The sequence below is a fragment of the Mustelus asterias genome, unplaced genomic scaffold (genome assembly GCF_964213995.1).
Source record: "Mustelus asterias unplaced genomic scaffold, sMusAst1.hap1.1 HAP1_SCAFFOLD_94, whole genome shotgun sequence".
Classification (NCBI taxonomy): domain Eukaryota; kingdom Metazoa; phylum Chordata; class Chondrichthyes; order Carcharhiniformes; family Triakidae; genus Mustelus; species Mustelus asterias.
In genome coordinates, this window is record NW_027590142.1 from 1,148,473 (window position 1) to 1,174,148 (window position 25,676).

General features: G+C 45.5%; 4 protein-coding genes across 4 annotated transcripts in view; 1 reads left to right on the forward strand and 3 right to left on the reverse strand.

The window, feature by feature from the left end:
* The window catches only part of LOC144484180 (uncharacterized), a 127,967-nt gene extending 109,570 nt beyond the window's left edge, over window positions 1-18,397 (forward strand). Inside the window, exon 11 of the mRNA XM_078202720.1 lies at window positions 16,626-18,397. Coding sequence (XP_078058846.1) covers window positions 16,626-17,208 — 583 coding nt within the window. The 3' untranslated portion in view covers window positions 17,209-18,397. The remainder of the gene's footprint in view (window positions 1-16,625) is intronic.
* Window positions 1-25,676, reverse strand: part of LOC144484165 (uncharacterized) — a 385,513-nt gene that overhangs the window by 343,684 nt on the left and 16,153 nt on the right. The gene's annotated exons all lie outside the window — the stretch shown is intronic.
* Window positions 10,205-13,830, reverse strand: LOC144484167 (uncharacterized). The gene is made up of 3 exons (XM_078202709.1): window positions 13,785-13,830; window positions 13,571-13,695; window positions 10,205-11,112 (listed from the first exon to the last, which is right to left on the reverse strand). The coding sequence occupies exons 1-3, from the start codon at window positions 13,828-13,830 to the stop codon at window positions 10,222-10,224; spliced, it is 1,062 nt and encodes a 353-aa protein (XP_078058835.1). The 3' UTR covers window positions 10,205-10,221.
* Window positions 17,325-25,676, reverse strand: part of LOC144484181 (uncharacterized) — a 95,418-nt gene continuing 87,066 nt past the window's right edge. The window contains exon 11 of the mRNA XM_078202722.1: window positions 17,325-17,382. Coding sequence (XP_078058848.1) covers window positions 17,325-17,382 — 58 coding nt within the window. The remainder of the gene's footprint in view (window positions 17,383-25,676) is intronic.

Genomic DNA, 25,676 nt, shown 5'->3' on the forward strand with positions numbered 1-25,676 from the left:
GATCACTTCCAGGACTTCCTGAGGTATCTGTACAGTGGGAGTGTCACCCTCAGTACTGAGAATGTGCAGTCCCTTCACCTTCTGTCAGAGAAGTACAATGTCCAGGAGCTGAGAGAAAGCTGCCAGCAGTTCATGTTGGCCAATGTGGCTGCCCCGGGCTCCTCCAACCGCACCATCACTTGGCAGAGATATGCCAAGCTGACTGGTCTGACCCAACTGGAAGAAAAATGCCTCCGGTTGATAGCCTGGAACATTGGTAGCGTCATAAAGTCGCCATCGATGGAGTGCCATGAACTCTCTGCTCTCCTCCAAAGGTCTGACCTGGTGCTGGAGGATGACGTGGTCCTTTTCCAAGCCCTGGTGAGTTGGCTCTCTCTGCATCCTGCCCATATCGAGGAAATGCTGCACCACATTCGCTATCCTATGATGCCCCCAGAGAAACTGTTTGACCTCCAAGCCAGAGGAAGCCTACCTGAGGCAATCTCTACCTACCTGCTCCGGGAGAGCTTGCTGGTTTACCAAGTGCACCTTTTGCCCATGGATTCCATCAGCCAACACCACGATATCAGCACCATCCCATTTACCATGAGACTTTATACATCAGGAAGTTTCAGCCACCTCTGGGACATCACAGGATATCAGATGATGAATCAAACATCTATTGGGACATCGTTCTCAACCAGCCATTTCAAACTGAAGACTCAATGGCGTGTTATCTTTTGCCCAAATCGTCAAAGGATCCAGCGGCCAAGGGACAATTTTCACAATCGCATGCGATATGGTGAGATTCAGCAGGAGGATGACTTTTCCACTCTCTTTGTCTCAGTGAGCAATTGTGAACTAGCTGGCAAGACACATTCTCACAAGCTGAGCATTCTGCTTTACCAATGTGTCAATGGTGTGTGGTTTGTGAATGAAGTGAAGACCCTCCAGGTTCCGCACTCAGAGAATGCTGAGATTAAAGATCTAATCCCCTTGTCAGAGCAAGATAAATACATCAGCAATGATGCAATGAAGTTGCACCTCATTGGACAGACCATCTGGGAGAAATGTTAACAGATTAAGGCAAGATTGAATTGAGGTGTTCAAGTCATGAAGGGTTTTGATAGGATAGATGGGGAGGAACTATTTGCACCAGCAAGAGGGTTGGTAACCAGAGGATGAACTGATTTAAAATAATCTGTAAAGAAACAAGATGAGGAGACGGCTATGTGACACGGTAAGATGTGAACTGGTGTGCACTGACTGACTGGGCTATGGAATCAGATTCAATAATTACTTTTGAAAAACAATTGGATATATACTTAAAGTGGAAAATTGCAGGGCTATGGGGAAAGTGGGATTAATTTGATAACTATTTCAAAGAGACAACACAGGTACGATGGATTGAATGGTCTCATTTTGTGTTGTATTATTCCACAATTCTCTCACGTTTCCACTGAACTGCAAACCCCCATCTCCTGGTACTCTTCTAGTTTAACTTATATCATGTCTGTACTTGTGTGCAGACCCCATTATTGTTTGCAAATGAATTCCAGAAATATAATTATTTTAAGAATTATTTTACAGCATTTCTTATTTACTTTAAAATGTAATTGCAGATTATTTGATACCTATTTTTTTTTTAATTCCACTTTGGTCATATTGTTACCAAGGCAATCATGTCCGCCAGTTAAAAAGAGCATCTAACAATGAACACCATCAAAACCCTTCACAATTTTATACATCACCATTAAAGCTCCCTTTAAATCTCTCTGTTTACATTACAAAACCTCTAAGGTCTTGTTGCATTAGACAGTGTCTTGGTTCCTGAAAAACGAGGCTAGTTCTCTGTTGTACTGTACTCCATATTGTTGCACTGTACTCTGTATTGCTGTACTGTGCTCTGTATGGTTACACTGTACTCTGTGTTGCTGTACTGTGCTCTATATTGTTGCACTGTGCTCTGTATTGTTGCACTGTGCTCTGTATTGTTGCACTGTGCTCTGTATTGTTGCACTGTACTCTGTATTGCTGTACTGTGCTCTGTATGGTTACACTGTACTCTGTGTTGCTGTACTGTGCTCTGTATTGTTGCACTGTGCTCTGTATTGTTGCACTGTGCTCTGTATTGTTGCACTGTGCTCTGTATTGTTGCACTGTACTCTGTATTGCTGTACTGTGCTCTGTATTGTTGCTCTGTACCAGACTAAGACTCCATTTATATTATACAAGGCCGTATCTCAGAGATTGCAGCACTAGACCAGGTCTCTGCTGATAATACACTTGCAACTTTGTACATTTATATGAAGTAGATATTTCTCTGTTCATTTTACACAAGATCATGACTCTGTTTACTTTAGGTAAACTCTGGCCAGAAATTTATGGCCCCACCACAGCTTGTCTCCCTCCAGTGAAGGCGGTGAACCATTTAAATCTCCATTTAGTTCAATGGGACAATAATGTACCACTGACCAGGAAGGGCCATACAATCCTGATTCCCATCTCTGGTTATTTTAATATGTGCCCTGTCTCGGTTATTACTATCTTATTATTATTGCATCTGAGCCTTTTCATACTACTCCAGATCCTGTCTGTTCATTTAAGGTTCATAGAGTCAGAGAGGTTTACAGCATGGAAACAGGCCGTTCGGCCCAACTTGTCCATGCCGCCCTTTTTTTTAAAAACCCCTAACTAATCCTAATTGCCCGCATTTGGCCCATATCCCTCTTTACCCAACGTACCCATGTAACTATCTAAATGCCTTTTAAAAGTCAACATTGTACCCACTTCTACTACGACCTCTGGCAGCTTGTTCCAGACACTCACCACCCTCTGTGTGAAAAAATTGCTCCTCTGGACACTTTTGTATCTCCCCCCTCTCACCTTAAACCTATGCCCTCTAGTTTTAGACTCCCCTACCTTTGGGAAAAGATATTGACTATCTAGCTGATCTGTGCCCCTCATTATGTTATAGATCTCGATAAGACCACCCCTCAGCCTCCTACGCTCCAGAGAAAAAAGTCCCAGTCTATCCAGCCTCTCCTTATAATTCAATCCATCAAGTCCCGGTAACATCCTAGTAAATCTTTTCTGCACTCTTTCTAGTTTAATAATATCCTTTCTATAATAGGGTGACCAGAACTGTACATAGTATTCCAAGTGTGGCCTTACCAATGTCTTGTACAACTCCAACAAGACATTCCAACTCCCGTATTCAATGTTCTGACCAATGAAACCAAGCATGCCGAATGCCTTCTTCATCTGTTCTGTAATTCTCCCCAAAGCCCTACCATTAACTGAGTAAGTCCTGCCCTGGCTCAATCTACCAAAATGCATCACCTCGCATTTATCAAAATTAACCTCCATCTGCCATTCGTCAGCCCACTGGCCCAATTGATCAAGATCCTGTTGCAATTGGAGATAACTTTCTTCACTGTCCACGATGCCACCAATCTTAGTGTCATCTGCAAACTTACTAACCATGCCTCCGATATTCTCATCCAAATCATTAAGATAAATGAAAAATAACAGTGGACCCAGCACTGATCCCTGAGGCACACCGTTGGTCACAGGCCTCCAGTTTGAAAAATAACTCTCCACAAACACCCTCTGGCTTCTGTCAAGAAGTCAATTTTGTATCCATTTAGATACCTCACCCTGGATCCCGTGAGATTTAACTTTATGAAACAACCTACCATGCGGTAGGCCTTGTCAAAGGCCTTGCTAAAGTCCATGTAGACAACATCAATTGCACTGCCCTTATCTACCTTCTTGGTTACCCCTTCAAAAAACTCAATCAAATTTGTGAGTCATGATTTTCCACTCACAAAGCCATGCTGACTGTCCCTAATCAGTCCTTGCGTCTCTAAATGCCTGTAGATCCTGTCTCTCAAAATACCTTCCAACAATTTATCTACCACAGATGTGAGGCTCACTGGCCTGTAGTTCCCAGGCTTTTCCCTGCAGCCCTTTTTAAACAAAGGCACAACATTTGCCACTCTCCAATCTTCAGGCACCTCACCCGTGACTATCGATGATTCAAATATCTCGGCTGGGGGACCCGCAATTTCCTCCCGAGCCTCCCACAATATCCTGGGATACACTTCATCAGGTCCCGGGAATTTATCTACCTTGATGCGCTTTAAGACTTCCAGCACCTCCTTCTCTGTAATATGTACACTCCTCAAGACATCACTATTTATTTCCCCAAGTTCCCTAACATCCATGCTTTTTTTAACAGTAAATACTGATGAGAAATATTCATTTAGGATCTCACCCATCTCTTGTGGATCCGCACATAGATGACCTTGTTGATCCTTAAGAGGCTCTACTCTCTCCCTTGTTACTCTTTTGCCCTTTATGTATATGCCCTGTTTGTGAACACAACTCCCACTCACTTGATGAAAGAGCAGCACTTTGAAAGCTTGTGGCTTGTGCTAACAAATAAACCTGTTGGACTTTAACCTGGTGTTGTGAGACTTCTTACTCAGTTACTGTGCCAGCCATCTCCTAACTTAAATAACTGCACGCCCTGCCTTTGTTAAACACTTTTTCTAGACCATGTTCATATTTCAAAGCATAGAATCCCTACAGTGCAGAAGGAGCCTGCACTATCAATTATCCCACCCAGGCCATAGCCCCGCAACCCCACATATTTACCCAGCTAGTCCCCTTGACACTGAGGGTGAATTTAGCATGGCCAATCCACCTAACCTGCACATCCTTTGGACTGTGGGTGGAAACCCACGCAGACACAGGGAGAATGTGCAAACTCCATGCAGACAGTAACCCAAGGCTGGGTCCCTGGCACTGTGAGGCAGCAGTGCTAACCACTGTGCCACCGTGCCGCCCTATATTTATGTTAAACCAGGTTGTGTCTCAGTTTATTTTACACTAGACACTTAACCCTTCCTTATTAATAATTAGACAAAACATCTCTATGTTTAAATCATAGGAGGCCCTGGTTTTATTACCACTGAAGACCATGTCTCTGCTTATAATTCACAGGGATCGTTCTTAGTTACTGTTACATTCGATTGCATCAGCTTATATTAGCCTGAATCATTTCTTTTAAAACTGCACTAGACCACATCTCAGTTTCAATTTTACAATTAATCCTTTCTCATTTATGGTGCATTAAATCATGTTTCTAACTGTAAGGTCTGGGTGGTTGGACTTTAATTGCACCAGTTTTATATTGTATCTAATAATAACTAACAAGGTCAAGGAAGTCATTTTGATACTAACATATCCAAAGGGGCCATTTTGTTTTCTGTATTAACCACATGTATTGATCAGATCACTGTGTGAAGGGAGTAACCAGTCATGAAACAGATGCTTGTACAGGTAATGAGCCTTGATTATGGTATAAATAATGAATCAATAATCATATTGGAAACACTGGTTTTTTATTCAAAACTCGTTAGCTTCAGTTATTGTATGTCTCTGCGTTTGTGCAGACATCTGTTCTAACAATAAAGGACCCCTGATAAAGGTCCCAGGGAATGGCACATCACAATCCTTTAGTTTGACCCGGTGGGTGGAGAATTGGTTAAACTCAACAGATTTTAGCTCTCTTGTGTTCTTGTCTGCTATACTGAGGCCGGGTGGCCACTGTTACCAAGAACTAATTAGATTAACTCGAGTAGCAGCCCTGAGTCAATTACTAACGGAGGAAAAGGTTGACTCTGACACAAGGTGCTGGCCACTCAGGGGTGAAAAGCGAAGGCTCCGTAATGATTTGTTGCTGGCTGATTACTGAAGACACTCACTCGAGGCAAGAATCACATGTCCACCTCAGCAAGTGGGACTGTATCTGAGACAGAGTCTTGAGAGGGGAATGCTGTGATGGATCAACACCTCGATAAAGTTGTAAAAATCATTGTCTGATTTGATTTGATTTATTATTGTCACATGTATTAGCATACAGTGAAAAGTATTGTTTCTTGCGCGGTATACAGACAAAGCATACTGTTCATAGAGAAGGAGAGGATGCAGAATGTAGTGTTACAGTCATAAGAGTCAGAATAAAGTTTTAGAAGCATAGAACGAGAGTAAAAGAATTAGAGGGTATGCTGGGCACAGCTTGCAAGAAGTCACCTTGCTCCTGCGCCATCTTGGAAGTTTTCCTGAATTGTTATGCAAACCTCTTTCCTTTAACAATAATGTTAATGTTAATTTAATGTTATAAAATTTATTATCCACAGAGTCCTGTCCTGCCTTAATTAAGTCTTGTTTGAACAGACATTTTCTTCTCATGGGGTGTGGGTGTCACTGGCCAGACCAGTATTTTTATTGTCTATTCCTAATTGCCCTTGAGGTGGTGGTGAGCTGCCTTCCTGAACCGCTGCAGTCCCTGTGGTGTGAGGGACACCCACAGTGTTGGGGAATTTGAGTCACTCACAGATTGGGGCGGCTGAGATTAGTTGTGTTACTGATCAGAAAGTCAGAATACAATCAGATAACACAGGTGGGAAAGACAAAATCTACTCTGATGTGTTTCAATCAAATCTGATTTATCCAGAATATTACACTGCAGCCCAGTTCGAGGAGTTATTAACATCAGCAGAAACAAACTCCAACTGTCAGAACTGAAATGTAGAAAATTCACTGAACAGCAGGAGGCCATTCAGCCCATCAGGTCTGTGCTGGCTGGAAAAGTACTGTCCAGTTTCACCCGACTTTCCAGCTCTTGATCTGTCCCTCTGTGTGTTACAGAATCTCAGCTGTGTATCTGAGTTCCTGTTTAATGTGATGAGGGTTTCTGCCTCTCCCGTCCTTTCAGGCAGTGAGTTCCAGATCCCCATCACTCTCCGGGTGAAATGATTCCTCCACTAACACCGTCCCCCTGAATCATTCAATGCTTTATTCACCAGATTTGAAAATTGAACAGATTGATAAAATATTCACCAACTGTCTTCAGCTTTCTGCCACACAGCTTTACTAGACATATACTTTAATAACTGATTAATCTGGTAACCAGAACAGAGCTCAGTACTCCAGCTTGCTCCAACGAGCATTTTATAAATAGAAACAGAATAGGCTGGGTAACCTCAGCAGGTCTGGCAGCATCTGTGGGGAGAAACAGAGTTAATCTTTTGGATCTGAACGATCCTTCTACAGAATGTTTTATGAAGCATTTTATAAACATAGAAAATAGGTGCAGGAGTCGGCTATTCGGCCCTTTGAGCCTGCACCCCCATTCAATATGATCATGGTAGATCATGCACTTTCAGTCTCAGAGTCCCACTTTCTGTCCATACCCCTTGGTCCCTTTAGTCACAAGAGTCACATCCAGCTCCCTCTTGAACATATTTAATGAACTGGCCCCAACAGTTTTCTGTGGGAGAGAATTCCACAGGTTCACAACAAGAAGTTCTTCCTCATCTCAGTCTAAGATTGTAACCCCTAGTTCTGGACTTCCCCAACATTGGGAACATGTTGGGACAGCATCGAGCCTGTCCAGTCCCATCAGGATTTTAAATGTTTCTCTGAGATCCCCTCTCATTCTAAATTCCAGTGAGTAAAAGCCCAGTCGATCCAGTCTCTCTTCATATGTCAGTCCTGCCATTCCAGAAATCAGTCTGGTGAACCTTAGCTGGACTCCCTCAATAGCAACAATGCCTTTCCTCAGACTAGGAGGCCAAAAATGCACACAATACTCAAGGTGTGGCTTCACCAAGGCCCTGTACAACTGAGAAAAACATCTTTACTCCCACACTCAAATCCTCTTGCTATGAAGGCCAGCATGCCATTAGCTTTCCTCACTGCCTGCTGTACCTGCATGCCAACCTTCAGCAACTGTCCCACCATGACACCCAGGTCACGATGCACTTCCCCTTTTCCTAAACTGCCACCATTCAGATAATAATCTTTCTTCCTGTTTTTGCCACCAAAGTTGATAACCTCACATTTATCCACATTATATTGCATTTGCCAAGTATCTGCCCACTCAGCCTGTCCAAGCCACCCTGTAACCTCTTAGCATCCTCCTCACAGCACACACTGCCACCCAGCTTAGTGTCGGCTGAAAATTGGAGATATTGCATTCAATTCCTTCATCCAAATCATTAATGTATATTATGAACAGCTGGGGTTGCAGCACTGAACCTGCCGGACCCACTAGTCACTGCTTGTCACTCTGAAAAGGATCCATTGACTCCCACTCTCTGCTTCAGTTTGAGCATAATCTCCCTCCTCTTATACACTAGGCTTGGGCCAAATGTCTTCTTGACCACCTGATTGAGAAACTTATCAGCCTTGATTAATATATATGAGTAATATTAAAGGAGATAGCTGAAGAAATAGTGGAGGCGTTAGTTATGATCTTTCAAAAGTCACTGGAGTCAGGGAAAGTCCCAGAGGATTGGAAAATCGCTGTTGTAACCCCACTGTTCAAGAAGGGAACAAGAAAAAAGATGGAAAATTATAGGCCAATTAGCCTAACCTCAGTTGTTGGCAAAATTCTAGAATCCATCGTTAAGGATGAGATTTCTAAATTCTTGGAAGTGCAGGGTCGGATTAAGACAAGTCAGCATGGATTTAGTAAGGGGAGGTCGTGCCTGACAAACCTGTTAGAGTTCTTTGAAGAGATAACAAATAGGTTAGACCAAGGAGAGCCAATGGATGTTATCTATCTTGACTTCCAAAAGGCCTTTGACAAGGTGCCTCACGGGAGACTGCTGAGTAAAATAAGGGCCCATGGTATTCGAGGCAAGGTACTAACATGGATTGACGATTGGCTGTCAGACAGAAGGCAGAGAGTTGGGATAAAAGGTTCTTTCTCAGAATGGCAACCGGTGACAAGTGGTGTCCCGCAGGGTTCAGTGTTGGGGCCACAGCTGTTCTCTTTATATATTAACGATCTAGATGACGGGACTGGGAGCATTCTGGCCAAGTTTGCCGATGATACAAAGATAGGTGGAGGGGCAGGTAGTATTGAGGAGGTGGGGAGGCTGCAGAAAGATTTAGACAGTTTAGGAGAGTGGTCCAAGAAGTGGCTGATGAAATTCAACGTGGGCAAGTGCGAGGTCGTACACTTTGGAAAAAAGAATAGAGGCATGGACTATTTTCTAAACGGTGACAAAATTCATAATGCTAAAGTGCAAAGGGACTTGGGAGTCCTAGTCCAGGATTCTCTAAAGGTAAACTTGCAGGTTGAGTCCGTAATTAGGAAAGCAAATGTAATGTTGTCATTTATCTCAAGAGGCTTGGAATACAAAAGCAGGGATGTACTTCTGAGGCTTTATAAAGCACTGGTTAGGCCCCATTTGGAGTACTGTGAGCAATTTTGGGCCCCACACCTCAGGAAGGACATACTGGCACTGGAGCGGGTCCAGCGGAGATTCACACGGATGATCCCAGGAATGGTAGGCCTGACATACGATGAACGTCTGAGGATCGTGGGATTATATTCATTGGAGTTTAGGAGGTTGAGGGGAGATCTGATAGAAACTTACAAGATAATGAACGGCTTAGATAGGATGGACGTAGGGAAGTTGTTTCCATTAACAGGGGAGACTAGGACGCGGGGGCACAGCCTTAGAATAAAAGGGAGTCACTTTAGAACAGAGATGAGGAGAAATTTCTTCAGCCAGAGAGTGGTGGGTCTGTGGAATTCATTGCCACAGAGGGCTGTGGAGGCCGAGACGTTGAGCGTCTTCAAGACAGAAATTGATAAATTCTTGATTTCTCGAGGAATTAAGGGCTATGGGGAGAGAGCGGGGTAAATGGAGTTGAAATCAACCATGATTGAATGGTGGAGTGGACTCGATGGGCCGAATGGCCTTACTTCCGCTCCTATGTCTTATGGTCTTATGGTCTTATGATTGAATGGCAGAGCAGACTCAATGGGCTGAATGGCGTAATTCTGCTCCTACATCTTATGGTCTTATGATCTACCTGTCCAGCCTCCTTCACGGATGCCTGGATGTTGGCTCCAGGTTCTCTCTGACCTTCTATAACTCTCAGCATCATCCCTTTATTGTTCATTCCCTTGTCTTGTCTAATGTCCCAAATTCATTCTCTCTCACTGCTCCAGATCGAATTCCATGTGCCATTTTTCTGCCCATCTGACCAGCCCACTGATATCTTCCTGCAGTCCACGGCTTTCTTCCGGATTGTTAAACACAAATACAATTGTTGTATCATCTGCAAACTGAATCATGACCCTTACATTTAAGTCTAAGTCATTGATATATACCACAAAACTGTGGAACCTCACTGGTAACCAGACACTATTCAGTCCTGGATGTGATTAACAGCAGCAATAACAGCAGAATCCAACCCCTGCTGTTGCCTGTGAACTTGCTGGTGTTTCAGCAGGTTGTTTGACTGAGCGAATCCCTTCCCACACATGGAGCAGTTGAACGGCCTTTCCCCAGTGTGAACTCGCTGGTGTTTCAGCAGATTCTGTTTACTTTTAAATCTCTTCTCACAATCAGAACATTCAAAAGGTCTCTGATCAGTGTGAACAAGTTGGTGTGTAGTCAGGTGGGATGACTGAGTGAATCTCTTGCCGCACAGGAGGCAAGTGTAAGGTCTCTCTCCAGTGTGAACTCGCCGGTGTATCAGAAGGTCAGATGCATCAATGAATTCCTGACAACACACAGGGCAGGTGAACGGCCTCTCCCCAGTGTGAACTCGATGGTGTCTCAGAAGGTGAGCTAATCGAGTGAATCCCTTCCCACAGAGAGAGCAGGTGAACGGCCTCTCCCCAGTGTGAGTGTGCTGGTGTTTCAGAAGATCCTTTTTGCTTTTAAATGTTTTATCACATTCAGAACAATTGATAGGTCTCTGATCAGTGTGAACAAATCGATGTTTCAGGAGCTGGGATGAACAAGTGAATCCCTTCCCACACACAGAGCAGATGAACGGCCGCTCCCCAGTGTGAGTGCGTTGGTGAATCAGTAAATCCTTTTTACTTTTAAAGTTCTTCTCACAATCAGAACATTTAAATGGTCTCTGATCAGTGTGAACACTTTGGTGTGTCAGGAGGTGGGATGACTGAGTGAATCCCTTACCACACATGTTGCAGATGAATGGCCTCTCCCCAGTGTGAGTGCGTTGGTGAATCAACAAATCCTTTCCGCTTTTAAAGCTCTTCCCACACTCACAACATTTAAACGGTCTCTGATCAGAGTGAACTTGGTGGTGAGTCCGGAGGTTTGATAAAGCATTAAATCCCTTCCCACATTGAAGACAGGTGAATGGCCTCTCACCAGTATGGACATGCTGGTGTTTGTAGAGGCTGGATGACTGAGTGAATCCCTTCCCACACACACAGCAGGTGAATGGTCTCTCCCCGGTGTGAATACGTCGATGGGTTTCCAATTCAGATGGGTAATTGAATCCTGTCCCACAGTCCGCACATTTCCACGGTTTCTCCATGATTATTGACAGGCTATCGGGTGTAGGCGGGATGCAGATTTGAGTTCACTATCAGATCAGCCATGATGTTATTAAATGGCGGAACTGGCCCGTGGGGCCGAATGGCCTATTGCTGCTCCTTGTTCACATGGTGCAGGTGTCCTCCTGTCTCTCCAGGTTATATAATCAGTTGAAACCAGGTCCACACAAAGAACACGAGTACGGTGTCTACCTGATGTAAATGTGCTATTTCTTTTCACGCTGTGTGACTGGTTAAAGCTCCGTTCCAGCTGACTGTGGAAAAATAACTGAGATGTCTGGGTCTCGGGGCTTTCCCAGTCACACTGATGTTGAATAATTTCCCAAAGACAAAATAGGCAAACGTTTCTCCTTCCACATTCATGGGCCTTTGATATTCAGATCCTGAAGAATCATGTGACACTGTCAGATCCCGAGACGTTTGGTTTGAATCGCCCGTCTGCAGATATTCTGGAAAAGGAGTTTACATTGAATTACTTTGAATATACAAGACACAAACAAGCCATTCAGTTTAATTCTTTATACTTGACACATCTTCTCCTGTCCCACAGACCTCATCTCAGCCTTTCAGTTGATTTTTCTATTTCTTTTTCTCTCGTGTGTTTCGCACATTTCCTTTTGAAACAATTTCAGCACTTTCCTCAACTCATTTCTATGGTGATTCTAAACCTGTGAGTGAAGAAATTTGTCCTTATTGCTTCTTGGATTTATTGGTAACTATCTTGTATTTATGACTCTTTGTTTATTGATCATTCCTTCTTTTGGACTCTGTCACAAGTGGAACATTCTCTCCACAATTCCCCTGTCCAAGCCACTAATAATTTGAAAGACTTTTATCAGGTCACTGCTCGATAGGAAAAAACTTCAGTCCATTTAACCTTCCTGAAAGCTGTAATCTCTGTTTACAAAAATCATCACAGTCAATGCAGAATAGAAATCACAGAGAGACAAACATTTCTCTTGGGGTTGAGTTTTCTGTGTGTAAATCGTCAACTTGTAACCATGTGTAAAAGCAGTTTTCAAACATCCATCATAGAATCGGAGAATCCTCAAGGTACAGGAGGAGACCATTCAACCCATCGAGTCTGCACCGACAACTATCCCACCCATTCCCGTAATATTTACCTTGTTAATCCCTCTGACACGAAGGGGCAATTGAGCATGGCCAATCCACCTAACCTGCACATCTTTGGACTGTGGGAGGAAACCGGAGCACCCAGAGGAAACCCACGCAGGCACGGGGAGAATGTGCAAACTCCACACAGGCAGTCACCCAAGGGCAGAATTGAACCCAGGTCCCTGGCGCTGTAAGGCAGCAGTGCTAATCACCGTGCTGCCCCATCTTGCATCTATAAAGCAGCTGTCAATCCACAATAGAAACGCTGAACAGACAATTTTCTTTCCTCCACTCCCAGTTTTCTCCCTCCCTCTCCTCTGTCTGGGTTCAGTTCTCCAGCTCCTGTCTGCAGGCTGACAATAAAACCAATGGGTCTTATTGGGGGTGTTGGGGCCTCCAACGGGTGTTTGTGAATCCTCCCCGCCCACCTCCCAGGGTTTCCTTCCTTCCCAGAGATCAGAGTCCTCATTGATTTGAGGCCAAAGTGTAACCTCTTATTTATTGTCCCCCTCCCCCATCCTCTGATGTGAACCATCCTCCAGTGGCTGAGCCAGGATGGGGCCGTTAACCTGGGCCTGTTCCCGGGAGGGAGGGAGGGAGAAGCCCCGCAGCTGCAAACCAGGGAGCTGACAATGATTCTGAAGGGTTTGCGGATCCACAAAGTGTTTCCAAATCCTCCTCAATGTCCAGCCACCGGTTTCAGCGCTATCCCTGCGATAAAGCCGAGGCCTGCGGCCTAGGCCAGAAGTTGGTGCTGTTTCCAGTACAGACGTGATTTCCATTCCTACCCTGTGCTCACAATCTCCTCCCGAACCCTGCCCAACACCATGACTGACACTGAGCATGCTCAGAGCGTGCACCCACACCACCTGATGTGGAGATGCTGGTGTTGGACTGGGTGAGTCACCTGATGAAGGGGCGGCGCTCCGAAAGCTCCTGATTCCAATGTGGGGCTAAAGCATTTCACCTGCAGAAATCAACCTGCGGTAAATGTGCCTACCCTGCCAAGAGAAAGAGGAAGAATAACTGGAGTGCTAAGGCCAAAAGGAGAAACACAACTGGTACAGGCCGCATGAGGCACCTGAAGGTGGTGTACCGTCGATTCAGGAATGGATTCCGTGAAGGGACCACCCCGAAGCCCAGGCGTTCCACAATGGCTTCCTCCAGCACTGCATAAAGTACCAGTGTACCTACACAACAAATAAAGCTATGGTTTGGAAACATTAAAAAAAAATCTGTTAGACTTTCACCTGGTGTTGTGACTTGTTACTGTGCTCACCACACCTGCGCAGTGCGTTCCCAGGCGCCTTATCATCTTTGCGCATGCTCCACTCCCAGCCTGGACTCGCCCCTCATCCACTCCGATTGGTTGGAGGACCAGCCGCTCCGGCTCGGTCCCCCAGCCCCGCCCCCTCTTCCTATTGGTCCGGAGCTGCCGTCAATCAGTCCCCGGGCATTGTGATGTGGAGCATGCGCAGTGTCATTGCTGTCCTTGGCGCTTGTTTGTCCCGGAGAAGCGGAGTCAGCGTTAGGCGGTGGCTGGGAGGATTTGGAAACACTTTGTGGATCCGCAGGCGGGAAGGAGCTCGAGCCGGCGGGTTTTCAATGGAAATTTTAAATTGCGCGGATCCAGAGCCCGAAAGAAAACCGGAAACATAAATGGATCCGGGCGGTGAGGCTTCATAAACACCCGGTGTCGGCCAGGTGCCGGATCTCGGGCCACGGTGACACAGTGGTTAACACTGCTGCTTCACAGCGCCAGGGACCCGGGTTCAATCCCCGGCCTGGGTCACTGTCTGTGTGGAGTCTGCACATTCTCCCCGTGTCTGCGTGGGTTTCCTCCGGGTGCTCCAGTTTCCTCCCTCAGTCTGAAAGATGTGCTGGTTAGGGTGCATTGGCCATGCTTAAATTCTCCCTCAGTGTAACCCGAACAGGTGCCGGAGTGTGGTGACTGGGGGAATTTCACAGTAACTTCATTGCAGTGTTAATGTAAACCTACTTGTGACACTAATAATTAAACTTTAATCCCTCAATTTGTGAGGCAAAATCCTCAGATGTTAACATCGGCCATCTTTATTAAGGGCAAAACCAAATGGATAATCCTCAGCAAACAAAACATCAGAGATAGAGTTTGTTGTAAAGTCAGTGAGTTGTTGTAAAACAGGAGGTCAGAATTATAGCCAACAGCAACTTCTATTTATAATATCATAAATCATCCCAGTGCACTTTACACAAGTGGCACGGCGGCACAGTGGTTAGCACTGCTGCCTCACAGCGCCAGGATTCAATTCCCGGCTTGGGTCACTGTGTGGAGTTTGTACATTCTCCCCCGTGTGTGCGTGGGTTTCCTTCGGGTACTATGGTTTCCTCCCACAGTCGGAAAGATGTGCTGGTTAGGTGCATTGACCCAAACAGGTGCTGGAGTGTGACGACTGGGGGAATTTCACAGTAACTTCATTGCAGTGTTAATGTAAGTCTTACTGGTGACTGATAAATAAACTTTAAGGAACATTATAAAACAAAGTGAGATTCCCAGATACATCAGGAGATATTAGGACAGATAACCAAAAACTTGGACAAAGAGGTGAGTTTAAAAGAGGCTTAAAGGAGGAAAGTGAGGGAGAGACAGAGAGGTGTAGGAAGGGAATTCAGATCCTGGGGCTGAAGACCTGAAGACACGACCACCAGTAGTGGAGCAATTACAGTAGGGAATGTACAAGAGCAGCACTGATATCTCGGATGTTTGTGGGAAGATTACAGAGATCGGGAGGGCTGAAGCCATGGAACGATTTGAAAACAAAGATGAGAATTTTACAATCAAGGTGTTTCATGACTGGGAGCCAAGGCAAGTCAGGGAGGACAGGGGTGATCAGGGACTTGCTGTTAATTAGGAAAGGGTTGGCAGACTTTTGGATGACTTCACGTTTCCACGGGTAAAATGTGGGAGACCTGCAAGAGTGCGATGGAACAGTTGAGTTTGGAGGTAACAATGGCCTGAATGAGGGTTTGAGCAGCAGATGCACTGAGGTAGAGCTGAGGTCATGTGATGTTACCGAGGTGGAAATAGGTGGTCCCAGAAACTTGGGATCAAATGGGACACCGAGGTTATGAACAAACTAGCTTAATTTCAGACATTTGCCAGGAAGAGTGGATTGCAAAGGAACAAGACTTGGAAGGGGGACCAAAAACAGTGGCTTCAGTATTCTTGATATTTAATTGAGGTTAATTAGTCAGCAGGAAGAGAACCAGAAAGCAGAATGGGCCATGAGACTGAAACCAGGTTTAACTTAGTTAGAGAGGGAGGTTTAGAGAAACCCCCTTCACAATTTCTCATCAAATCTCTAAACAGTCAGTTCTGGACACAAAGTTAACATCTGCTATTCTGACTGATCGGGTCAGGGTGATTCAGATTAATGTTTTCTCATGTGTTATGAATGAAGTGAATCATCGAAAATACCATCTCGAGTTGTACACATTTTTAAGAGGAAACTGAAACAATTATCTGTCAATTTATTTGGATTTCAGTTCAGGGAGGAGGGAGAGTGTGTGGGATGGGGATCTGCAACTGTGGGGGTTCGAGAGGAAAGAATTCCAGAGAAACTAGAATTGTCTGTTCAGAATTTCTATCCTGGACTGTTAGTGATGACTTTTATTGATGGTTTTTACAGGTGTTAGAAGTTGAGGATTGCAGATGGGAATCTCAATCCAGACCTCACATCAAGATCTGACAGAATCACTCGATTCATAGGACCTGGATATCATCATAGTTGGAAAGTGGAAGGAGAAATGTTTGTTTGTTTTGTCTATGGGAAAAGATTTCAAACATCGGTGTGACTGGAAAAGCACCGAGACACACACACACCCGAGTGAGAGTGTTCCAGTGAACTGACTGTGGAAAGAGCTTTAACCAGTTACACAGCCTGAAAATACATCACCATTCACAGTGAGGAGAAACTGTACACGTGTTGTGTGTGTGGACGAAGCTTCAACTGATCATCAACATGGAGAGACATGATGACACTGACACCACAGAGAAACCGTGGATATGTGGGGACTGTGGGAAAGCATTCACTTGCCCATCCAAACTGGAAACTCATCGACGCACCCACACTGGGGAGAGACCCTTCACCTGCTCCACATGTGGGAAGGATTTCACTCAGTCATCCAACCTAGCATTACATCAGCGTGTTCACACTGGGGAGAGGCCGTTCAGCTGCTCTGTGTGTGGGAAAAGGTTCATTCAGTCATACAATCTAGCGTTACACCGGCGGGTTCACACTGGGGAGAGGCCGTTCACCTGCTCCGTGTGTGGGAAGGGATTCATTAATTCCTCTAACCTAGTGGCACACCAGCGAGTTCACTCCGGGGAGAAACCATTCAGCTGCACTGACTGTGGAATGAGCTTTAGGCTTTCATCCCACCTGCTGAAACACCAGCGAGTTCACACTGGGGAGAGGCCATTCAGCTGCACTGACTGTGGAAAGAGCTTCAGACACTCAGGCAGTCTCACTGTACACCAGCGAGCTCACACTGGGGAGAGGCCGTTCACCTGCTCCATGTGTGGGAAGGGATTCACTGATTCATGCCAACTGCTGAGACATGAACGAGTTCACACCGGGGAGAGGCCTTTCACCTGCTCCGAGTGTGGGAAGGGATTCATTGATTCATCTCAGCTGCTGAAACACCAGCGAGTTCACAAGTGAGGGCAGGGATTGGATTCTGCTGTTATTGCTGCTGTTAATGACAACCAGGCCCTTTCATTCTGACAGCTGGAGTTTGTTTCTGCTGATGTTAATACAGCCGGTAACTGGGCTGGAGTTTAATATTCTGGATCTAGAGGTGATTGTGCTCCTGGGGCTGCAGTTACCGCGGTCCATCTGAAATTAGTTTACAACAAGATTCAGAACTTTTACTTCAATCTCAAATTGTTTAAGTGAAGTTTATTTATTAGTGTCACAAGTAGGCTTACATTAACACTGCAGTGAAGTTACTGTGAAAATCTCCCAGTCGCCACACTAGTCGCCTGTTCGGGTACACTGAGGGAGAATTCAGCATAGCCAATGCAATTAACCAGCACATCTTTCGGACTTGTGAGGAAACCAGAGCACCTGGAGGAAACCCATGCAGGCACGGGGAGAACGTGCAGAGTCCGCACGGATAGTGACCTAAATCAGGAATCGAACCCGGGTCCTGGCGCTGTGAGGCAGCAGTGTGAACCACTCTGCCGTCCTATTGATCTTTGGCCCGAATTCTACAATTCAGTGTCTGAGAGGTTCCACTGATGAACATCTCCAATTAGAAAGTGCTGATTAATCCTTGCTGAGAATTCTTACTGACCTACACACAGTGACACCTCCAGTATCCCCCAGAAAGAAGGGGTTTGGGAATTGGTGGAGAATCGAGAGTCTCCAAATGTCACCCATCCCGTCTGGTACAGAAATCCCCTCAGCTCAGGAATGGAGAAAAGTCAAATCCAAGTAACAGATTGTGAGAAATCACCATCTAATAGCCTTATAAAATCTTTGGATACTGATGGAATATTATAGAAAGAGCTTTCCCTCTGTCTTCTGAAGAAAGCTTGCTGGCTGAGAAACACAGGACAAGCCTTTCTCCCTGCCAAGGACCTGTCTCTCGCACAGGCCCTGAAGCAAGACATTTTTAACCTTCATACCATTGGCTCTTATGGTAACTAACTCCATGTAAAGGTTAAAACAGGCCCTCAAGAGCAAGGAGATTTCAAATTGACTGGCTTCTCCCCAACACCCACAATCAGGCTCATTGTAGTGAACCTTCTATAGGCACCAGTTATGGACATCAACATTCACTTGGCTTCATCCGTCTGCTTGTCCTCTGGGATCTGTAAATCTCTCTCACCTGTCACAGGTCAGGTGCTTTTCCTATCTATTTAACTCACACATCTTGTTTTAACTGTTGCTTCTCAATAAACAGTTTTAAAATTGCTTCTGAGCTCAATTCCCTTTTTGGGTGCAGACCAGTAAGAGTTTAGAAAGTAGATTTTTAAATGTTTCTGTCGGTATGTGGATAGGAAGAAGTGAGTGAAAGTAAACATTCTCTATGAGAGGCAGATAAAAGTCAAAATATAATGGGGAACAAGGAAATGGCAGAGAAATGCAACAAATACTTTGTATCTATCTGTCTTCATGGTAGAAGACAAAAGAAAAATTCTAATAATGGGGAACCAAGGGGTTAGTGCAAGGGGGCGGGAACTTTAATACAAGGAAGAGCCATTTTTAAACATTAGTCACCAATACAATATCGTTTTGAGTTGTAACGCTGTTCATCAAATGTCAATAATAATGAAAAACTAGACAGACATGTTCCAACCTCATTTTATGGAACTTTACAGAAAAGTTGTTAATTAAATGATCCTTTCTGACAAGTGCAATGTGAATAAAAGTTTTAAAAAATGAAACTAGCCATTTAATTCCCATTCAAATGGGTTTGATTGATCAATGGTGGGAGCTGCACAAGTCCAAAGCTGTGGTGGCTTTGGAGACCGGTTACACAGTCCCTTGTCCAATAAGAATGAGGGTCTTATAGAAATAGAGACTGGAGAAATTAATGGGACTAAATGGTGACAAATTCCCCGGACCAGACAACCTGCATCTTGGGGGTTTAAAAGAGGGAGCTTCAGAAATAGTGGATGCATTAGTTTGATCTTCCAGAATTCCTTAAACCCTCGAACAGTTCCCAAGGATCGGAAGTCAGCAACCATTAACCTCACTAGTCCAGAAAGTAGGAGAGAAAATGGGGAATATAGACCAGTTAACATCGGTTGTAGGTGAAATATTAGAAATCTTATTGTTAGGGACTTGGTAACAGGGTACTCATAAAATCAAAAACAGAAAATGCTGGAAAATCTCAGCAGGTCTGATAGCATCTGTGGAGAGAGAATCGAGCCAATGTTTCAAGTCTGGATGACCCTTTGTCAGCTCTGACAGACAGTCATCCAGACTCGACATGTTGGCTCTATTCTCTCCCCACAGATGCTGTCAGACCTGCTGAGATTTTCCAGCATTTCCTATTTTTGTTTCTGATCCCAGCATCCACAGTATTTTGCTTTTACCAATAAAATCAGACTAGGATCAAATTAATGGTGGTGAGAAAAATGAGAGGTGATCTGATCAGAGTATATGATTCTTCATGGGCCTGAGAGGTTCGATGGTGTGAAAATGTTTCCCCTGACTGCGGAACCTGGAACACTGGGTCACAGTCTCAGAATAAGGGGTCAATCATTGGGATTGAATTGAGGAGAAAATTCTTCACTCAGTTGTGAATTCCTGGAATTCTCTACCCCAGGGAGCAGTGGATGCTCGGCATTGGGTGTAATTAAGACAAAGATTGATAAATATTTGGGTACAAAGAGAAGTTAAGCGATATGGGGACAGTGCGGGGAGGTGGGGTTGAGGTAGATTATCAACCTTGATCTCAGTGAAGCAGCAGTGCTAACCACTGTGCTACCGTGCCGCCCTATAGAAATCATAGAAACCCTACAGAGCAGAAGGAGGCCGTTCGGCCCATCGAGTCTGCACCGACCACAATCCCACCCAGGCCCTACCCCCACATATTTACCCACTAATCCCTCTAACCTACGCATCTCAGAACTCTAAGGGGCAATTTTTAACCTGGCCAATCAACCTAACCCGCACATCTTTGGACTGTGGGTGGAAACCGGAGCACCCGGAGGAAACCCACGCAGACACAAGGAGAATGTGCAAACTCCACACAGACAGTGACCCAAGCCGGGAATCGAACCCAGGTCCCTGGAGCTGTGAAGCAGCAGTGCTAACCACTGGGCTACCGTGCCGCCCCGCTCTTGTCAATCAAGAATCCATTTATTCAGCCTTAAAAATATTCATTGACTCTGCCTCCACTGCTCTCTGGGGAAGAGAATTCCACAGACCAAAGGCCCTCTGAGAGAGAGTGAAAAATCTCGTTTTCTCTGTCCCTAACGTCTCAAGCGCTCTCCAGAGCCACACAGGGAAAATCAGGATAAAAGCAAATTACAGTGAATGGTGGAATCTGAAACCAAAAGAGAAAATGCTGGAAAATCTCAGCAGGTCTGGCAGCATCTGTCAGGAGAGAAAAGTGCTGACGTTTCGAGTCCAGATGACCCTTTGTCAAAGACTGATCTCTGAAGAATTGAGAGAGGGAGGTGGAGGAGACAAAATGAAAGATCTGCAAACTGACAAAATGTTTCACGGCCCAAGACCAAAGCGAGTGGTAATGGGACAAGTAAAGACACAAAAGATGTTCTGGATGAGGTGTGAATAGCCGGTGAGCGATAGTCTGAATGTAAAGTAAACAAGAGGGAAATGAGGTGAAAAAAGCAGCAACGAAACACAGAACACAATGGGGGCAGAGATTGTGGTGTAAAATTGTTGAGCTCAGTTTTGTTCTGAAGGCTGTAAAGTGTCTCTTTTAGTTGCGAGAAATAATATTATATTTCCCAGTTCCGATAACAGGTCACATTCAGTCTGTTTCTCTCTCCACAGAGGCTGCCTGACTTGTTGAGTATTTCCAGGCAAAAGAGAAAACGCTGGAAAATCTCAGCAGGTCTGGCAGCATCTGTAAGGAAACAAAAAGAGCTGAGGTTTCGAGTCCAGGTGACCCTTTTGACAAAAGCAGCTATTTGCTTTAATTCATGAATATTTCCAGCGTTTTCCGTTTGATGTCAACCAGAGAATGTGTAAAAATTGTCACACCTGGAACAGATGTCTCTTACTCAGGACACCCCAGCTCGAGTCTGGGTGGCCGGGGGGTGGGGGAGGGGAGGGGGGGGGGGGTAACGTTCACAATTTTATATTTGTGTCTGGTGTGACTAATTCCTTAGATTAAACGGAGAAGTTTTTTAAACTGAGGAGAGTAGCTCCATTTGGGCGCTGACTTTAAACAACGTTAACAAGCCCGGGCTGCTGGAGAAACATTTTGGGATTTGTGAGCAGTCAGTTCCGGCTGGTTTGAAGTGAAATTCTGTCGGTGTTGCGGCAAATCTGAACTCAAACCAGATAAACTGGAACCGCTGGGTTGGAGATTCCGGGTGTTGGGATGTGGAGGCTGGGGGAGGGGGAGATGGCGGTAAAACTCTGAGCCTGACTGCAGACAGGGTGAGCGGGGTAAAGGGGAGGAATGACAGAGTTAATGTGGGAGTCAGGGACAATAGCAGAAGGTGGGAAGCTCTGGAAAGGAGCACGGAGGGTAAAGGCCGTCAAAGAATGCGTGTTTAAATGAAGATAAAAGCAAAATACTGCGGGTGCTGGAATCTGAAACAGAAACAGAAAATGCTGGAAATCTCAGCGTCTGTGGAGAGAATAGAGTTAATGCTTCCAGTCTGGATGATCACAGATGCTGTCAGGCCTGCTGAGGTTTTCCAGCACTTTCTGTTTTTGATTAACTGAAGGTTCAGCAGGGAAAGAAGCAGGGAACTGAACACACTGAACCCAGGGGGAGGGGGTGACCCAGGATAAGGTACAGGCACAGTTCAGTGAGGCTCTGCAATGTCCATCAACACATCCACATTCAGACCTTAGAGCGCCAAGGGGGAGGGGAAGGAGAAACTATTTGGGGCACAGCAGGAGGTCACCCCTCCCCCCACTCTGGGGTTCCACATCCCTCCCACACCTGGATAGGGTTGGCTCAAGGTGCAGGAAGCTGCAAGCTGAGAGGCTGAGCTGTAAACTGGGCCGGGTTGGGGGTTTGAGTGACAGTCCTGGGGCTATATCAGGACAGGAACTGCCACAGATTCCCCCTTTTTCCTGGGACGTTTCAGTGGAGCTGTGTTGGTGAGTGTTTGTAATCTCTGTCTCACTGTCTCGGTAATGGGGGTGGGTTGTAGATTGCTGTGAGTGTTAGACTAAATAACCTCTCCTCATGCTGCCAGTTCCAGTCTGCAGACTCCACCTCTCAGTCCAGTCTGCTGCTCTGTCTCTGTCTGTCTGTACTTTGCTGCAGTGCTCCACATTCTAAGCAACATCCAGCCCATTGTTATCACCCCAAATTTGCGGCAAACTACCTTCACTGTGGCACAGTGGTTCGCACTGCTGCCTCATTGAGTCTGGGTTCGATTCCAGCGGTGGGTCTCTGTGGAGTTTGCTCAGGAAGAAGTCTCATAACCCCAGGTTAAAGTCCAATAAGTTTATTTGGAATTAAAGCAAATTACTGCGGATGCTGGAATTTGAGACCAAAAGAGAAATTGCTGGAAAATCTCAGCAGATATGGCAGGATCTGTCAGGAGAGAAAAGAGCTGATGCTTCGAATCCACATGACCCTTTGTCAAAGCTTTGACAAAGGGTCATCTGGACTCGAAATGTCAGCTCTTTTCTGTCCTTACAGATGTTGCCAAACCTGAGATTTTCCAGCATTCTCTCTTTTGGTTATTTGGAATCACGAGCTTTCAGAGCACTGCTCCTTCATCAGCGCTCTGAAAGCTTGTGGTTCCAAATAAACCTGTTGGTCTTTAACCTTATGTCGTGAGGCTTCTTACTGTGCTCACCCCAGTTCAGCGCTGGCATCTCCACCTCATCTGTGGAGTTTGCACAATCTCCCTCTGTCTGGGTGCTCCGGTTTTTTCTCATAGCCCAAAGATGTGCAGGTTAGGTAAATTTGTCCCTTGGTGTCCCAAGATATGTAGTGTCTAATTTGATTTATTATTGTCGCATCTTCTGGGATACAGTGAAAAGTATTATTTCTTGCGTGCTATAGAGAAAAAAAAACGTAAATTGATGGAGTCCAGAGGGGGAAAGGAAAAGAGTCGGGTGCAGAATATATTGTTGCCGTTGCAGGCAGGGTGAAGAAAAAGATCAGGAGGAGGATTAGCAGGGTAAATGCGTAGGTTTACGGGTGTAGGGGGTGTGCCTGGGAAATATGCTCTGTCGTAGAGTCAGTACAGACTCGATGGATCGAATGGCCTCTTTCTGCACTGTAAGGATTCTATGATTAGTGAATTACGGCGAACAACTTTTGAATGGAGGGGTTTCTGAGGCGCAGAGCATTGTGGGAATCGTGACCGCCATTAGTCAGTGACTGACTCTAAATGTTTAATTGTAGACTGAGGGCAGGTCAGCAACCTGAGCCCTCAATTCTGTTTGTGACTCTCACAGGCTGCCTGGCCTGATGAATATCTCCAGTATTTATTTTCTTTGTCCCAGAAACAGTCTCTACAGAGTTTTGTTTCTGTGTTATTGGTTTATAAGTTCGAGTTTAGAAACGCAGTTAGGAGCTGGCATGAATCAGGTTGTCTGTTGGATGCAGAACTCAGTTCCTGCACTCCCCCGTGTGGGTTTTATTTATTGTTGTTTCAGTCTGAACTCTATTCATAACTTGCCTCTCAATTCTGCTGCGTTTTTCCAGCACCTTTTAATTTTAAGTGGCACCTTAATATCTGCTTAGTACATAAGTACACATCACAAATTCAGAGGAATGTATTTTTAAAAATTAATTAATCTCAATTGCACAGATAGTTTTCTATTATGTCTTTGATTGATAATGGCGCCATTAATTCCCTGGTGCCCCAGCGGGCTTGAAAGTGTCCCATTCATTCCGCAGGAGCCTATTGCGCAAGCACACTGCTGTATCTGGAGCATGCGCAGTGTCATTTTGCTCAGAGGTCTGCGAGTCGGGGGACTTTTTTTCAGCGGGTGAGAGTCAGCGGGGCGGAGGGAGGAATGGAGCCGGGAGTCGGGGTGGGGAGGGAGGAATGGAGCCGGGAGTCGGGGTGGGGAGGGAGGAATGGAGCCGGGAGTCGGGGTGGGGAGGGAGGAATGGAGCCGAGAGTCGGGGTGGGGAGGGAGGAATGGAGCCGAGAGTCGGGGTGGGGAGGGAGGAATGGAGCCGGGAGTCGGGGTGGGGAGGGAGCGGAAGCTTCACAAACACCCGCTGGAGGCCGCAAGGCCCGAATAAGAACATGTGGGTCCCGGGTTTAAAGCTCCCGGGCTTTTTTCCCGGGAAGAAGTCTCACAACACCAGGTTAAAGTACAACAGGTTTATTTGGTAGCACAAGCCACTAGCTTTCGGAGCGTTGCTCCTTCATCAGGTAAGTGGGAGTTCTGTTCACAAACAGGGCATATAAAGACACAAAATGAGTTTGTGTCTCTGTATGCCCTGTTTGTGAACAGAACTCCCACTTACCTGATGAAGGAGCAGCGCTCTGAAAGCTAGTGGCTTGTGCTACCAAATAAACCTGTTGGACTTTAACCTGGTGTTGTGAGACTTCTTACTGTGTTTACTCCAGTCCAACGCCAGCATCTCCATATCATTTTTTGCCGGGAACAGGCCCCGGTTTTTGGCCGCCATCTTGTTTCAGCGGGGAATGAGAGCACATGCTCTCGGGCTGGTCATAATGGGCGTGGCTTCAGGGGGCTCGGTTCAGAACCACTATCTTCAGGGGGACAATAGGTTGCAGGGCGCATGCGCAACTATCCAAGAACATCGGAACAAGAACATAAGAATTAGGAATGGGAGTCAGTCATTCGGCCCATCGAGCCTGCTCCATCACTCAATAAGATCATGTCTACTTTGGAGAGGCTGTATAGACAGGGACTTTTTTTCTCTGGAGCATAGGAGGCTGAGGGATGATCTTATAGAGGTCTATAAAATAGTGAGGGGCACAGTTCAGCTATAGTCAATATCTTTTCCCAAAGGTAGGGGAGTCTAAAACTAGAGGGCAGAGGTTTAAGGTGAGAGATATAAAAGTGTCCAGAGGGGCAATTTGTTCACACAGAGGGTCATAGAGTCAGAGAGGTTTACAGCATGGAAACAGGCCCTTCAGCCCAACTTGTCCATGCCATCCTTTTTTTTAAAACCCCTAAGCTAATCCCAATTGCCCGCATTTGGCCCATATCCCTCTGTACCCATCGTACCCATGTAACTATCTAAATGCTTTTTAAAAGACAAAATTGTACTTGCCTCTACTACTACCTCTGGCAGCTTGTTCCAGACACTCACCACCCTCTGTGTGAAAAAATTGCCCCTCTGGTCACTTTTGTATCTCTTCCCTCTCAACTTAAACCTACGCCCTCCAGTTTTAGACTCCCCTATCTTTGGGAAAAGATATTGACTCTCTAGCTGATCTGTGCCCCTCATTATTTTATAGACCTCGATAAGATCACCCCTCAGCCTTCTACGCTCCAGAGAAAAAAATCCCAGTCTATCC